This window comes from Lagopus muta, chromosome 5 (assembly GCF_023343835.1).
Source record: "Lagopus muta isolate bLagMut1 chromosome 5, bLagMut1 primary, whole genome shotgun sequence".
NCBI lineage: Eukaryota > Metazoa > Chordata > Aves > Galliformes > Phasianidae > Lagopus > Lagopus muta.
This window is the reverse complement of record NC_064437.1, coordinates 16,364,438-16,381,696: the sequence shown is the minus strand read 5'-3', so window position 1 is coordinate 16,381,696 and position 17,259 is coordinate 16,364,438. Positions and strand designations below refer to the sequence as shown.

The 17,259-nt window shown below is 40.9% G+C and overlaps 1 protein-coding gene across 1 annotated transcript; it reads left to right on the top strand.

Annotated features, from left to right (window-relative positions):
* Positions 1 to 758: 758 nt before the first annotated feature.
* Positions 759 to 7,328, top strand: F3 (coagulation factor III, tissue factor). Its single transcript, XM_048944399.1, has 6 exons — positions 759 to 1,124; positions 2,126 to 2,240; positions 4,045 to 4,229; positions 4,645 to 4,826; positions 4,954 to 5,113; positions 6,213 to 7,328. The coding sequence occupies exons 1-6, from the start codon at positions 1,052 to 1,054 to the stop codon at positions 6,350 to 6,352; spliced, it is 855 nt and encodes a 284-aa protein (XP_048800356.1). The 5' UTR covers positions 759 to 1,051; the 3' UTR covers positions 6,353 to 7,328.
* Positions 7,329 to 17,259: the final 9,931 nt, after the last annotated feature.

Genomic DNA, 17,259 nt, shown 5'->3' with positions numbered 1-17,259 from the left:
GTTTATTTTACATTATGAAACAGAACTGATTGCTTGTATCTAAGTGTACACCAAGCAGGAAAATTAAAGGCAATTAAATATGCAACTTCCCTATTAGTCTTCTCATACACATATTTTCCAAGTGTAAGACCTTGTAAAAACCATCATCAGTTCAAAAAGGAATGTCAGCATAACACTGCAAAATGCACCTATCCCCTTTATATCCGTACAAGGTTCTCTCACACCGCCTGTTTCCCAGCAGAAGTATCCCGAGCTGAATGCGAACACAGCTCCCTCTAGAGCTCGAGCATTAGATGAAAGCAGACCCCAGGCCCCAAAACTTGGGTTGATAGCCTGGCGAAGCAGCACTGCGGCGATCAATGAGTACGGGCCACGCTGGGGGCACAGAGCCTGCGGCACTGACGAAGCATTCAGCAAACCTGTCCAAGATACCTTCCTACCTGTGAAAATGACTTATCTTCCCAACAGCTTTGTAGGAAAAGCGTCCGTCTGGTGTCTGGTTTACAGGAAAGCTGAGGTACAAATCCCCAAACAGTATCAGGGGCTTTTTGGGGGGGGTTATTTTTTGTCTATCCTGACAGGAGCGAGCCCAACAGTCGTGTTCTGCGTGCTGAGCGGAGGTCGGCCAGACGTTTGGCGCTGCAGAAGGTGCAGACCTGAGCCAGCCGGCCCAGCTCGGCGGGAGCACCGCCCGGCCCCACCAGCATCCCACCGTGCGGCCAGCGGACGGGAGCCGGACTTGGCGCGCGGGCACGGGGACGCGCAGCAGCACGGCGCCAGGTGCCTCTGGGCACGAAGCCGCCCCTTATCTCGGGCCCCTTCCCGCGGCGGGCCGTCCCTTCGCAGACCCCCGTCCCGCCTTGCGCAACCTTGCGATGCCGGAACGCTGAAGGACAGCCCCTCTCCCGTCCTCCCTGACCCCGCGCGGGACCCGGCTCCGCCGCTCGCACCGCCCGCGGAGTCTCCGCCTCTTTCCCAGACATAAGGACCGTCCCGGCCGCAGCTCACCGCGCTTATCCCCGTCGCGACGTCGCCGAGCCGCTTCCCCAGGATGCCGCGTGCCCCCGCCGGAGCGCGAGCCGTGCTGCTGAGCGCGCTGCTGTGCCGCCTGGCCGCCGCCGCCGGTGGGTGATGGCGGGAGGGGAGCGCCGGGCTGAGGTGGGGGGGTGGGCGCGGGCTCAGCTCCCGTGACAGGGCGGCCCCGAGGGACCGCGGCCACGCGCGGCGGCCTTTGCCTTCCGCCAGAAACTTCGCGCGTGGCCGTTGGGGCGGGGGGCAGCGGCGGCCCCGTCGTTCAGCGCAGCTGGCGGAGCGCTCGTGCGCCTCGGGCGGTTTGTTTCCACGGGCGTCCTGATGTCCGCAGCCGGGGAGCTGCGGGGCTTCCCGGCGGCACCGGGAGAGAGAGGCGAGATTCGTTTCGCTTGTCGCCAGGTCTGAGCTAATCGGAGCGGCAAAGGAGGCCACATTTAGGAAGCAACGGGGTATGGATTAGCGCAGCGCTGGCTTCCCGGAGGTCGCGGGGGTCGCGACTCGCCCAGCCGTGCGGGGTTTTCCACCGCGCTTCCCTCCGGGGCAATTCCCCGAAGTGTCCCCTCGGCCCGGGCAGGCCCCCAGATGTACGTGCTCAAGGCAGCACAGCGTTCTGAATAGTTCTGAGTAGTTTATCTTCCCAAAATAAATCGAAGGGGAACCGAGATTGATGCCTTCTGCATTAGAGACAGCGAGGGACTGTGAACCGCACTGCTGTTGTTTGGGGTTCGGACATTCACATGAGGGTCTTCTGTTTGGGGTTTGGACATTCTCATAAGGGTCTTCAACATCTCTAAGTTCTTAAGGGGTGTTGAATCGAAAACTAAAGTGAGGATTCATCTGGAGTTACCTCAGCAAGCTCAGAGTTAGAACAACAGTGAAAGAAAATAATTTTCTTCTCATATTTCTCACTTCTGCCAGGGCACATTCCTTCGGTGAGACAGCGTGAGCCCAAAGGGCAGGACCGGGCCTCTCCGCCTGAAATAACTCCCCTAAGTAGTGATTAGCAGCAATGCTGCCTTTACCTAAACAGTGAGTGCAGGCAGCCAGCAGTTACGTGTAATGTGGCTAATGGCACTCTTTTCTCTTTTTAAAGGCAACCCAGGACTACCAACAGCAGTTAATATAACTTGGTCTTCAGTCAATTTTAAAACCATACTAAAATGGCAACCAAAACCATCGGGTTACTTCTACACCGTGGAAATACATGGGTAAGTGACATGGAGGTGTGTACATCAATGGCAGTTGAGGGAGATGTGTCTGGAGTGTTTGATTATTTCTGAGACAGAATTTATCATGAAAAGAGCTCACTTCTAAGGAAATTGACAACCCAACTGCTAGCACTTCTTTATGTCTGACCGTAGCAATACCTGCTTCAGGTTTCTGGCTTTGCCCACTTTGGAAATGGGAAACTGAGCTTTAGATTGGTATTTCAGTCCTGGGATGAGGTGTGGTTCCAGCTATACTAGAGACGTGTGCCAGCGTACTGGAAGAAGCTGACGTCTGATCTGACGTGCCATATATTAGACACATTCACCTTTTTATGTCTGAACTCAGTCTTTGTTCTTTAGTCTCAGGAGGTGTCTGATAAATGTGAATTTTCTAATCAGTGATTCACCATAACGTATGTTTAGTCTTGCTTGGTAATTCTGAAAATTACCTTTGTTCATCTAGCTCTGTCAAGACTTCCTCTGTCATCAAGTTTTATAGAAACTATGAAATACTACAGCCATAAAAACGATTAGCCTGTGTGAAGTGTCTGACACCTGTGCTGCACAGAAACTTCAGTGAAGTTCAGCCATAAATCTGTGCCATTCTTAGCTCTCGTATTAATTCATAGATCATTAATGAACATACCCTGAAGGGAGTCTTCATCATCAACTCTTCCACTTGTAATGAAGATGTGGTGCTGTAGTCTCTTCTGTGTATAAAAGTTGCCTAGAAATGAGAGCAGTCTCATGACTAATGGATGAAATACCAACGTGATGGTCTAATGTGCTCTTTTATTCTTTAGGCTAAGGGAGCAATTAAATGAATAGGCTTAAAAGCATGCTGTTAGCAGAGTAGCACAACCGAGCTTAAGAGTTCAGTCTTACAAAGAGACAAGTGCGGGACACAGAACCTTATCTAGCACCGTGCAAGTTGAAATGTTTTATGAATCTGGAGTTTATTTTGCTTACGAAATATTGAAGTCTGTTTGCCCAAGGTTTAGCATAGAATCAGGTATAGTCCTGATATGGAGGAACTTCTTCAGACAAGATGTTCCTATAAAATGTTTTCTTTCTCTTTCATGTACATTTGTTTGATCACCAAGATCAGATCTCTTTTGTCCTTTTTCAAAGCATTGTTAGGATGCAAAGCAGCCATTAAAACTTTTTTTCCTTATGGTTTATTCATTATTTCTCAAGTAAATCCTCTGTTCTTTAGAATCGAGAGAAATTCATAGAGGTAGTGTTTCTTACAATATTTTTTCTTGCTTCTGTAACGTAATACTGCAAATAAAATTGCTGCTAATGTTTTGTTCTTAGTGACATTTGTGCCTGCATAAATGCAAACACAAGGGACACAAATGAGCAGGCACTGTTACATTAAGCAATTACTGTACATGGCAGCAGAGCTTCCCAGGACAACTCGTTTTTTAGGCAATGATTTTTAGACACATCTGTGAACAGGGATAACATTTTCAATATGTTTTCTATACCTGTTTTTTTTTGTTTTGTTTTCATAAATCAACTGAAGGAAAACCTCAAAAGGCATCTTTCCATAATTACTGTGGCTCATGGTTTTTTTTCACTTGTTTCTACAATGTGTTGTGAAATATACCTATGCAGAACTGTGGTTTGTTTTTGTGGGTTTTTTTTTCCCTCCTGCTTCCCAGCCTACTGTACTGCAAGGCCATTCCACTGACTGAGGGAAGTCTGTACAATTTGAATGGAAAAAATGTTTTTAACATGTATAAATAGCTTGAGAGAGCCTTCTTGGGAAGTGTTGACGCTTCTTTCTTACTCTTTTCAGGGAGACATCTGATACCAAAAAAAAATGCATAATGACTACAGAAACAGAGTGTGATGTTACTGATGCACTGCGGAATGTAAAGGAGACCTATACAGCACATGTATTATCTGTAAAATCCTTGGTGGAGGATAACTTTGAAGAACCACTTTTTGCGAGCTCTGAAAAATTCACACCTTATAATCAGAGTAAGTAGAATTCCCAATTAAATCTTTTCATTAGCTTCCTTTCAAGATGATTTCCATTGAATTAAACAAGGTTTGGATTTGGCCTAAAGCATTCTCCTGTAGATTCTATGGATATCTTAGAAGGTTACCTTCAGGCATAAAGCTTTCTCTCCTTATTGCAGAGCAGTGTGTAAGATTTTAGTCACTACTTGTTTCTTACTGCATTGTACACCACTTTATTAACATTGTGTACTAGATACAGACACTTGTTAATAATCCTGTGCTGCCTTGGCTGAGTAAACTCTTCTGTTTGAGAAGGGAAGGGAGTAAAGTGAGGAAAAGAGCATATTACGTAGAAAATGGTAGAAGTACAGAATAGCCAAGAGTGGGGAAAAAAGGTGATGCCAGTGTTTTAATTCAAAAAATGCTTTTTTAGCCATTATTGGAAAACCAAAGATCCAAAACCACACACAAGAAGATTCCAAACTGAACGTTGTGTTTCAAGATCCACTTACACCATATATGTTTCCTAACGGAAGCTTTCAAAGTGTTCGAGATATTTTCAAACATGACCTGGAATACAAACTCTATTACTGGAAAGATCAAAGTTCTGGAAAGGTAAGGCCTTACTATGCTTTTCTGCATATCCTGTAGATATATAACAGCTATACAATTTTTCTGCTACCTTGAAAGCACGGCCATTTTTGCAGAGCACCTGAAATGAGAAATGTTTTTTTCTTTACAGAAAGATGCAACAACAAAAAGCCATACGTTTGATATAAGCGTTGACAACAAAAATAACTACTGCTTCTACATCCAGGGAATCATTCCCTCTCGCAGAGAAAATCGTAATGGTCAAGAAAGCATGGTGCTTTGTACCACTGTAGAAAGAACTGCTTTAGATGGTATGTATCTATTGAAGAGTGTTGTTCTGCCTTCTGCATTCCAACAGAAAGACACTTCAATTTTGAATATATTTTATAACTCTATGAAGTGTGACACCTAAGTTAAGAAATGAACTTACGTAGCTACTTCTTTAGCTGGCTGGAATTGGCTGTAGGGTTTTGCTAAACTGATTCAGTTTTAAATCGTCTGAGCTGTTGCCTGGTCACGAAGGTTTCAGGTCTCAGCATTACATTTCGGCTTTGTTTTTTTTGTTGTTTGGCTTTTTGTGTGGTTGGGTTTGTTTCCCCTCACTGTTTCCCTCAGATCCTCCCCATACAAATGATCCCATAGGAAGTGCAAGTGGTTGATTATCTCTAAAGCATAGGAGTGCTGGAAATCTGACTGACAAGCATTTCCACTGATTTGTAGTTTGAACTGAAATGTATTATCTCAAAAGCAGATGATGAAACTAAGACTTTCTTTAGTGTTACACTGCCATATTAGCTGACAGACTGACTTCTCTTAAATATGTGAGCACACTGTGAATCAGCCAGTTTTATTCCAGCCTGAATAACACTTTTTTCAGTACAAAGTCTTCAATATTTATTAAATAATATCACAGTACTGTCATGCTTGTTTCCTCTCTATTAGATGAAGCAACTAGGACATTAAGTAGAGAACCTCTTATGAAGTTTGCTTTCTAATTAACTTTATTATCTAGAGTATACACTTTCATATATCAAAATAGTTAAATTCTATGTTACAATTTAAATAAGGATCTTTTTTATTGGTACTTTCTAGCTTTTAACCTAGAAAAAAAATACCCACACGGACTTAGTTTCACAAAGATAATGCAGAGACTGGAGGAATGATTTGACCTACACTTGGTATTTTGTAGTTCTATCTAGATTAAAACCTACTGTGAACCACATGAAATAAAGCTTTACCTCAGTTCAAAAAATTCATTTTAAAACAAATTCAGTGCACACTGGGATAATCATTCTACTTCCATGGTACCATGAAATACAGAAAACATTTTTTAGTTCAGTGTAAGAATTGATAGCAGTGTGACGTCATCTCTGATAACTGAACCTTGGATTTTTTTCCCCAACTCTACAGAATACGGAGCAGAAGTCTTTATCATCATAGCAGTGGTGGCAATTGCAGTCATTGCTCTCGCCATTATCCTAGCAGTGATCCTGTGCAAACGCAAGAAAGCAAAAACTGCACGAGAAAAAGAACCACTTAACGGTGTCTAAGGAAAAACTATTGTGGATACTCATGGAAGATACAAAGGCAGAAAAAACGATGGAGCCTTTAGCCTCTCTCTGGTACAGGAAATTTGAAGCTAAAACTTTTGGTGGACTCAAAGATCCATTAGACAGTGACAGACTAAAAAAGAAAAAAGCCACAGATACCAGGAAGGCCCTGTCTCCAGTGTCTGAGGCTGGAAGAATATTGTGGTGACCGATGACAAGGTGATTACCCTACTCACGCATTTTTCTCAGCTAGAATCAAATGAATCTCTGATTTGGCCAAGCACTCCGAGAGTATAAGATTCACTGAGCCAGCAGTCTTACGGTACTTGTAAGGGGAAGAAACACTGCATTTGAAAAATATGTCCTTTGCTAATGAAAAGGACCATTTTTCTGTTTCTATGAAACAAAACCTCTACTTACCTGACTTTCTTATGATATTATTAACTGGTGAAATGATCTGTTAGTTCAGATGGTACGAAGAAGCTATTTCTGCACTTCTTGGATAAAACTATCTTGGTTTGTTTATCTTTGGGTGTACCCAATCAGTGCTAAGCAAACAAATTAAGTGTATTGGTGACCACTAATTAATGCTCTTGCACTAGATAGCTGCTAACCATATGGGAAGCATATCTGGATTACACTACACCTACAGTTCCACAGACATGGTAGCCTGTTGGTCCCAAGTAAGTGTTAGGGTAAACACTTCACAGTTTGAGGGACTAGTAACTCACTTCAGGCTAACACTGAGTAAGTAGCAGTAGTTACTGCATTTTGAACTTTATTCAAAATAAATGGTAAATCAATAGCTTATGTACTATAGATTCAAATAATCTTGGTGGTGGGATTCAGAGGTACCTTTTGCTATGACTGTTTTAATATTTATTTTATAGATGACAATCTAATTTTTATACTGGTGATACCTGTATTTATAGTAATTTATACTTTTCTAGTGAAATAAAGGTGACTGGGAAAACAAGACTTTGTCTTTTTTTTTTTTTAATGGAGTACAATATTCATTCTGGAACTCAAGTTAAAAATATGTTTAGGAAACTTATCTTGCAATTGAAGTTTAGACAAGTTTCAGAAATCTAACCAAGACCATGTGAAATAAACCAGCAGGGCACCTACTACCTGCAAGGAGAAAAGCATGAGAAGCCGTACTTCATGAACTAACGATAGGTTTTGAAGAGTCCTAAGTTGCTATTCAGCTTTCTGTTTGGTGAAGTGATTATTCAGGATCAGCTTTTAATCTAATGGAAAGTATATTGGACATCCATCTGGATGTTTGCTTAGGGATCCCCACAGTGATACCTGCACCACTTTTGATACTAGCGTACAGTCAAGGCAGTATGGGGCATGGTCCAACGCTGATAGCTGCTGCAACATTCTGTCTCTTGCTGCTGTAACAGTGGGGATAACCAAAGCAGAAAGGGGAAAAAAAAGCATCAAGCAGTTTACACGAATGGGCTGTGTACCTCAAAGGCTGTGTTTGTGTCTTTGAAGAGGATACCAACTGCTTTTATGAGAACCGATAACAAACGATTATCCCAGCCTATCAACTTCTACAGATGGCATTTGCTATTTGTTATTCTTACTACACAGAAATATAATCCTTCATATGGATTATGAGTCCTGTGGTAATGCCTGAGTAGTTAACAGATATTTGGTTTGTTCTTGAATTCACAAGGAGAGAAAAAAAACTTTTTACTCAATATTGAGCAATAAATGCTTAATTTATTTAACATTTTCTAATAACATTTTCTGCATAAACCTTCTTTGGAAGAAGAATCTTAAACCAGCAATCAGAAGCATGAGAGTGTGTGGGTGTAAACTTAAAAGCATTCCAAAGTTGTCATCATTACTCCCCTGTTCCACTTCATTAGTTTCATTCAGAGTAGAGCTCAGGAAAGGCAAAAGTTCATAGGAAAACAAAAGCCCACAGGAAACAGCATAGTGTTTTTTAAACCATACCATGCATTCAATTATCTACATAGAACAGTGTTATAAATTATGGTTCATTAGCTAGATTTTTCATTTGCTTTCAATATAAAGGTGGTTTTTATTAAAAGAAAGAAAGAACACCCACAGATTGCAAACAGTGCCTTAAATGGTGTAAGAACGGCCCACTGCTGCACAAGTTTTGGAAACCCATGGCATTTCTGCTCCCTAGCTGCAGTACTTTATAGCCTCAGCAATGCTCAGCAACCAGAGTCACGAGGCCTACAGATTCCATTTCTGAAGTTTTCTGGCCGTTTGTGAAGACATTTGAGAATGGAGCTTTTTCCCTCCCCCACCTCTCCCGCAAAGCTCAGTGGATCAGTGCACACAGCCCATGCAAACTGTTCCAACGCAGAGGTTTAACTTTCTCAGTATTGTCATTGGGAAGAAATACTAGATCATATCTAGGGCACACACATAGGGCCAGCTTCAGTGCTCTACAAATATTGGACAGGGCCAGCCAGGCAGGGAATTGATACGAGAAGGCTTTTCCTACATACTGTAGTTTCCTGGCCTATCTTACAAGCACATTTCTGCCTTCACGTGGATTATACTCATACTCCTAATTCCCCATCTTCTGCTTTGCCTCCAACTTTCAAGAGGAGAAAAACATTTGCACGCTTCCTTGACATAACACTTGTACAAATGAACATGTAGCATGGTATACTGTAAGAAGCCACTGTCATTTTATAATATTGCTTTAAATTCAAATTTTTCTTCACACAAGAAAATACAGGCTGATGTGATGTTAGCTTTCTGCCAGCCCTAAGATCACTGTGGGCGATAAAATGACTGCCATTAGTTCAAATGAACAGCTTTACATGACTTAGATATGGCTGCAGACAGCTTAGCCAATCTATTCCTAGCAGACTCAGCTTTTCAGTGTGAGAAGGGTGCTGCTGAGAGGCACAAAACAATAAGAACACGATTATAAGCTTAACTTGGATCACTGTTCATGTGGCAGGACAAAGTTTCTGCATTGAGTTAGGACAAAACAGCTATGAAATACTCCCCTCCTATTTTCCAAGTTAGTACTGATTGCTGCACAATTTTAGAACTTCATAATACACAGGAACAAGTGGGCTGTTAAGAGGACCAGACAAGAGTCAGTTGATCAGTTTGCAGTTCCTCAGTGGTTAGCTGCTACAATAAGAGAGCTTCCTATAGCCTAGGTTTGTCACTCTAGGAGAGAAAAGTCCTGTGCTGGAGCTTTGTTGATGGGTTTCTGCATGTTTTAACTCCTTTCTCAAACACAAAGAACAATCTGCTAGACAGGGCAGAAACAGGCACTAGTCATCTGAAGATCTTTCCCAAACCATTCAGTCTGGTGTTACCACACCATTCTGCTCTCCTGCGTAGCACATTCACATCCTTAACACAGAGAACCTTGACAGAAAGGCGTCCCTTCCTTAAATACTGCTGTAGGTGCTCTCCAGCGTTACACAGCAGGCCACTTAAAAAAGCTCAGGGTTTAATGAACAGGACAGATGCACTGCGAAACTGTTTTTCCTTCTACCCTATGATGGGAAATGTTCCTGCCAGTTAGATTCTCCTGCTTCTTCTGGCACGAGCTCTAAAATCAACCCAAATAGTTCATTTCAGTATCTTCCAAAAGGGCCCAGAGGAACACCTGCATCTCCTCCTGCCATTCCTCAGCAGGTAACTGTAAATGAATTAGGCGATTTCTTAGAAAAAATTGCCACAGGGTCAATTTCTTTCAGTAAAATCTGCCCATATTTGGGAGAAAGAAAAAAAAAAGAATCGTATTGACTGCCCCCAGGGTTCGTACAGCCAGGTGCTATCTTGGATATCCAGCTGCAGGTATTACATCTTTTCCTCTGTAGAAAATTGTGCTCCATATTATGGAACTTCATTTGTGTTCAATTTTCTGTTCCTATAAGCAGCTCAGAAACCTTCTGTTCCTTACTTCCCCAAATTCCTCTGCTAATGTTTCCATTCCACCTACCCATTCATCCTCTGTTCATTTCCATGACTACTTCTTCCCCAGAGATGCGCTCACCATTTCATTAGGATCTCATATGAAAATATAGCATCTGAATAAATATATATTCCTTAATCACCAATCAGGAATATATTAATACCATAGCAACATTTTTCACTCTCTACAACTTCCCTTGCTCACCATAATCAAATCAGAAACTTCCAGAGCATTTCCTAATGTTGTTTTGAGTGTCTCAGTGCACTTACTTACCATTAAAAAGTAACACTTCTAGTGACTTCTTAATTAACAATGAAGTCAATAATCTGAACTTAAAGAATATTCGCAGTTCCAGTAAGTCTCAACACCACCTTTTTCTTTCCCTTTTCACATTTCCTACCCTCTTACTTCAGGTCATATTTAAAAAGCAAAGTACCCTGACATTATAATAAATCACAAAACTCTTTCATCAAAAGAGCAGTTTAATTAAAAATCTCCATCCTCTAAATAGATGTTCTCTCAGTATGATCACATTTTTAGTTTGCCCTTCAGTGCTCCTAAGGCTAAATTAAAAATTGAATGTAATAAAAGATAAAATGACAAGGGAGATTTTAAAGCCTACTCCAATAAACAGTCATTACTTCTGCCAAAAAAGGTGGTATCTTTAAGCTTAATTAAAAGAGTATATTCTTGATTAACATATTTCCCTTCTGCTGCATTTGTACTTCACCATTCATGTCCAAAACATGTCTTCACAGAGATTATAGTCTCATATTCCATCTTTCCACTTTATTCATAAAATATCTATATTCTTCCATAAATCAAAGATGCAACCCTATCATCATATGTCTCTGCTTCAGCTATCTCTATTGGAGTAGAAGCATAAACACATCTTGTTTACTTTTCATAGTGTGAGATTACAATAGCAGCACTGTATAAGCAATTTATACTCCAGGAGCCATCTCTACAATGCTAATCCTGCAATGAACATTCAGTACTACATTCCAGGCTACTTAGAACTAAGAAAGGATGACCTCAAGTGGCAAAAAAGAGGCATAACCACTATGTTACTATCAATCTAATTTTTCTTAAACGATCAGCATGCCAATCCTCAGTTTAAATCCAGATTTCACCAAAACTTGAAGGAAAAGGTCATATTAAATTTATTAGATCTTCTCTTTCCTACTAATGAGGAGCAATGGATAACTTGTACAGCTCAATGAGACCCAGTGGGAAATGTAAGAGTTCTCTCCCTGGATACCTCCTGAATTCCTCCATGTAATCTGTATTTCACTCTGCAAGCTTCACCAAGGACTTCAGGTTATAACATATCTTGTCCAGCTTTCTAGCACTGTTGAAGACAAGGCCACCACCACCAAGTACTTATTTACCCTTTGCTTAACAGTATTAAAATCTGCACAAATCCAAATTCCTTTATTCTCAGAAAACTCAGTGGTTCAGTGAGTGTATCATAGTGTAAGGCAATGTAGCTGGTGAAGGTTCTGGAGCACAAGATTTATGAGGAGAGGCTGAGGGAACTGAGATCATTCAGTCTGGAAAAGAGGTGGCTCAGAAGAGACCTCAGAGCCCTCTAGAAACATCTGAAAGGAGGAGGTTGTGGCAAGGTGGGGGTCAGCCTATTCTCTAACATAATTAGCGATAGGACAAGAGGGAATAGCTCCAAGTTGCACCAGGGGAGGTTGGATATTAAGAAAAACTTCTTTTCCAAAAGAGTGGCGAGGCACTGAAACAGCCTGCACAAGGAGGTGGTGGAATCTATCTATCTATCCCTGGAGGTGTTTGAGGAAAGGTAGATGTAGTATTAAGGTCATGGTTTAGTGAGCAATATTGGCAGTAGGTGGATCTTAGAGATCTTTTCCAACCTTCATGATTCTATCAAAAGATATTCACACAGCATTAAATCTCTTACCAGGCTTTCAAGATACCTGAAACACAGAACAGATTCCTGTCGCTGTCCTTTAAACTATTACAGAATGGGTTGAGATCCCCTGAGAAGCAGTGATCTTTTAGGAGCACTGAAAACTGTGTTACTGCCTCACAGGGCACAAATGGTGCAGTAAAAGCCATGCAGGTTACGTTGCAGTGCAAGTATACACTGAACAACGTGTTCTCTGCCTGGTGACAAGTTTAAAAAAAAAAGGCACAAATAGGAAAAGACCAGCTGGAATGCAACTAGATTTGTAACAGTGGCTATTTCGGGCTTCACATGCCTTGAGTTCTACTAAGCTTGCTTCACAAACAACCTCCAAAAAAACTTTTTTGGGGAATTCCCCCCATTCCAAGGGCAGTGACAGGCACAGGAAGTTGCCAGAGGAACAGGTCTCAGGTGAGAGGCTGCTCTGCTCGTCTGTGCAGTTTCTCTCGTGAGGACCAATAACTTACCCACAAGCTCAGGAACACAAACACGTCGCTGTATGCAGGAGCTACCTGCCTCTGAAATGCACCCATGTAAGCACTTTGTATCCCGCTGGTATGATACATTCCAACACTTCAGAGAAGGGCAAGAAAGTTTGCAGATACACCCTAATCATGAAGATTTTTGTGAACATCAAAGGATTAAATCCAAGCAGCCTTTCCAAAATACTCTTAGGACTGTTATAAACACAACTATCCTAACAGAAAGTTATAATTAGATTTCATATAATCTACCTAGCATTCGTGAGTTTAGAAACGCTAGAATTTCAATGTGCAGAATTGACTTTGGTCCCCAATTCCTTGTTACATTAAAAAAAAACAAAAGCACCTGCCAGTGGTTCTTAGCTTTCCAGAGAAGTTCTGTTGCAATATGTAAGACTGCATTGAAGTTCTAAGAAGCCTTCAACACACACTTCTCCTTAACCACTGTTTCCCCAAACACTTCCGTTCATCGGTCCCTGTATGCAGGGCTATCCTGCAGTACGACATCTGGCATATTAGCAGCTTCTGACACAGCTGTTTTTAGCTCTGTGGCTTTTATGCCGAGACATTCCTACAGCAGCACACCATGCTGAAGTAAATAAAGGGCTGGTTTACTTTGAAAAGCATCTTCATACTACTTAGCTTATCACGATTCACAAAGATTAAAGCAGATTTTCAGTCTATTAAGCAGTTTTAGTATCTGATAGCAATAAATGCTTACATCTAAGAAAATAAAAGGCATACTTGATTATGTAGAGGAACATCTCTTCAATTGCATATACGGTGTGGCTTTTCCAGAACAGCATTCTCCGAACTTGTTATAATCAGGATTTCTTTTAGCCGTGATTTGTGCCAAACTCTAAAGATACTTTAGTGCGGAAAATTTGCTCTGTCATGTAGGTGGAGTTCCCAAGTAGTAGTCTCAGCAGTCTAGGTTTTGCATAGACAGGCTTTGACCTCATTTTTCCAGTTCTATTTTGGTACAGCATCATGTGTGGATGCCATGTCTCCCAGAATGAAGGACAGATGGGAAATCTTGGTCTATGGAAAAGCAAACAGGCACAGGGCTGGACACTATTGCACAACAGCTCCTCTTGCCAGTAAAAGCCACTGTCTTATACTACAGACTCAACAAAGGACACCAAAAGTGAAATTTCTAACCAGAGTTAAAGACGCTGTGAGTGCTGGGGCTGGTTTGGCAGTGACATATTTCACAGAAGTTCCCCTTGCCTCATATTTTATAAAGCCAACTGTATAATTACTATTACTCTGCTGCACTCCTCATAGAATTACTGGCAGTGTGTCTTCAGTTTCCAAAGCCAGCGCCCACAGAATTGCACCGGACATTTAGGCATATGATTTCAATTTAATCTTCAAATTTATCATGTTTTTTTAAGTATTCCCTTAAGATAGCTTCTGTCTGTGGGCTTCCAGACTATTTATATTCTGGCTCCGCTTTTGCATACAGAGAAAGAAAGTGATGCAGCAGCTCAAAGATGACTGTGCAACATTTAAGACAATGTTCTTCTAAGGTTTTAACAAAGATAAATTGCTTTTGTACTAGCTTGGCTGTAATTCTGCTTGAAGACAAAACCACCATGTCTTACATTTGAATGCATATGAAGGATTTTGAGTTTTCTCAGAATGCATATGTGTTGTAGAAGCCTTTACTGGGCAATGATTCTAATCTTTCAGGTGGAGTTTAATACAATAAAATCTGACTGCAGGTGGCTGGAATGGTGACAGTGGCAGTCTGTTCCCCAACAGGGAAAAAGATGCTCATTAATTCATCAATAATAAGCCAACACATAAGGAAAAACAGGCAGACTAATCTGTAGCAATTGTTAATAGATACCTTCAAAGGTAAAAAGCCAATTTGCATATGCACAAGATGAAGCCACTTCCCGCACCATTCTACTTTAAAGTTCTCTACTTTTTGTACTTACTGCCACTTCAGACAGGAAGCACTGATGAGAATCCAGGTGTGCAACTTCCATGTTGACAACTTCAGACTGGATGATGTATGTCGAAAAACACCACCTGCTTTGGAGTTCTACTTGGAACAATACAAATCTGTCTATTGCAAAGGAGAGATGCCTTAGACATCAACACCTGAAGTGTCACTTCAGAAATAAAATCTCAGATTTTCTTACCTGTTCAGTTTTCCCTCGCAAACTCCGAGCAATAACACGAGTGAGAATCTGGAACCACAACTTGTGAGGTGAAAAATCAACCAGCCTCCTACCCTTTTCCAAATAACTGCAGATCATAGTTTATACAAGTTTATACTCTTTTCGTGATCGTGAAAGGAATTGGCATAAATCAGGTGATGAAAGGTAATGAAGAAATACATTATACAATATACAGCAGCTTGGTAAACAGCAATTTGATCTTGTAGGAAGTTATCTTCTTGACAAAGATAAACTGGAAAAATTTTTACAGGAAAAAAAATGAAACAATCTCCAACTGTTTTTCACAGTTGAATTTCAGGAGATCATTACTGTGGAAGTTTCTACAAACATCTCACAGTATCTGTGATAATGCTATATAATCATTAATGATGGATTTTTATCTCCTAGCTTGATAGAAGGACATCTTAATACTTTTTCCACATTTCTGGGTCATTTTATGATACCAAAGATTAGGGATGCAGTGGCACCTATTGAGTCTGCAGAGGGCTGAGTCCTTTAGGGAGACAAAAAAACAACCAAGAACAACCACGACAATTAATTCAGTGACTTTTTTCTCTCTCTCACTCTAGTGCTGAATTTACACAGAAGAATCCTCTGGCTTAAGGAACATGTAGCTCAAACTGCCAGTTCTGCTAAGTTGTAGCGACTCATTTGTCAGTTCCAATTATGACTTGATTAAAATGCCTGTCAAGTAAGCATCACGGTGCTGTTCCACAAAGAGAACCACACTGCTGCTTTGATTCTCACCAGTTAATCGCTTCTATACAGCATGCAGATAATTAAATGGCAATACCTCCACAATTTTCTTTATAGTACAAGTCACCCTTGAACACTGCTCAATTTTACATTTGGGCTGATCAGCCAGGTGCCTACTAAACCATCTGTGCCTCTTAGGCAAGAAACATTCCAACACATCTACAGGCCAGGATGCAGTTTACACTGCCAACACTTCCCAGAGTAACTCTGTTGTTTCAGTTTCACTGCTCCATAAATCAGTATTTTCTCTTTACATAAGGAAGAATTGGTACTGATGCATATAAAATACTTTAAGGAACTGGGTAGCAGATAGGCCAAAATTCTACAAGCAGCAAACTTTACAGTGCTCAAAATATTAGAATATTAAATATCACATCCATAATGTAAAACGTCATTCAGCTCTTCAGTTAAGTTGAACACTTGATTTTTCAATTGAATTTGAGAGGCTTCCGGTAGCTCTATCCTTTACATATACAAGTTGGTTGGACATTCTTAGTCTCAGTTAAGAAAAAACTGCTAGTGTTAGAAGCACTGATGACAGGATAACATCCCTGCTATCAATTCATTTAGGTAAATCTATTACTCTTAGACTACACAGCTTCAAGCATCCTGATAGGGGGATGATAGATTTACTGATAGGGGGAGATATCTACCACAACAACAACAAAAAAGAAAACTGATACAATACACATAACTTCCTCAAAGTACAAGGAACAGGGAGCATTCAAAAGAATTACCACATGAGCACACATATGACGTGCTGCGTGATATGGTTTAGTACTAGTGGTGGCAATGGTGAGGAGGAGATGGTTGGACTGCATGATCTTATAGGTCGTTTCCAACCTTGTGATTCTATGATTCTATGTTAATCTTATGCAAGTCTACACCCTTCCAACATAGGCAAATTTTGAGGGATAAGAAGTGGACAAAGGATGTAGGAGAGAAAAAGGTCAAAATCAGAGCAGATTTAGAACAGATTAATGCACATATACACAAAGCAACTGAGTTATAAATCTTTGAGTAGTGCGTTCATGTTTTTGTTAAACCTACAAGTGGATGGCATCGTCTGGCTGATGCCTGGATGAATATCAGGCAGAACTACACCCTTTATAAGCTGGACACAAGTCAAGTAGCTCAGTAATTCAGTAGTTGTTGAATACATGTTCCGTATTGTTACAAAAATCCTGAACACATCAAGAAACACAAAAAGCTTGAACATATTTCATCTTTAGATTTATTATTTCAGAGGCACTTAATGTCTTACATTTATATAGCGCCATTTTCCCCTCAAAAACACTTTACAGTATTTACATACAGGAATGTTTCCCACCACTGTTGAAATGCAGCCACCTGACTAGTACCAATACCATCTTCAAAGCATCAACAGTTCAGTACTCTGCCTTACCAAGATAGATCAGAATTCCAATTTACAGAATTCCAACTTGTGCTATTAAAAAGACTTACGAGCTAAAATACAGCATCACAGTGCAATTCTGCAACATAATTGAGACTTGATCACTTTCATTAGGTTTTACATTCACTTATATCAAGCCTATCTCAAAATACCTCAATATAAGGCCTTTTAAGAATATCATTCTAAAACA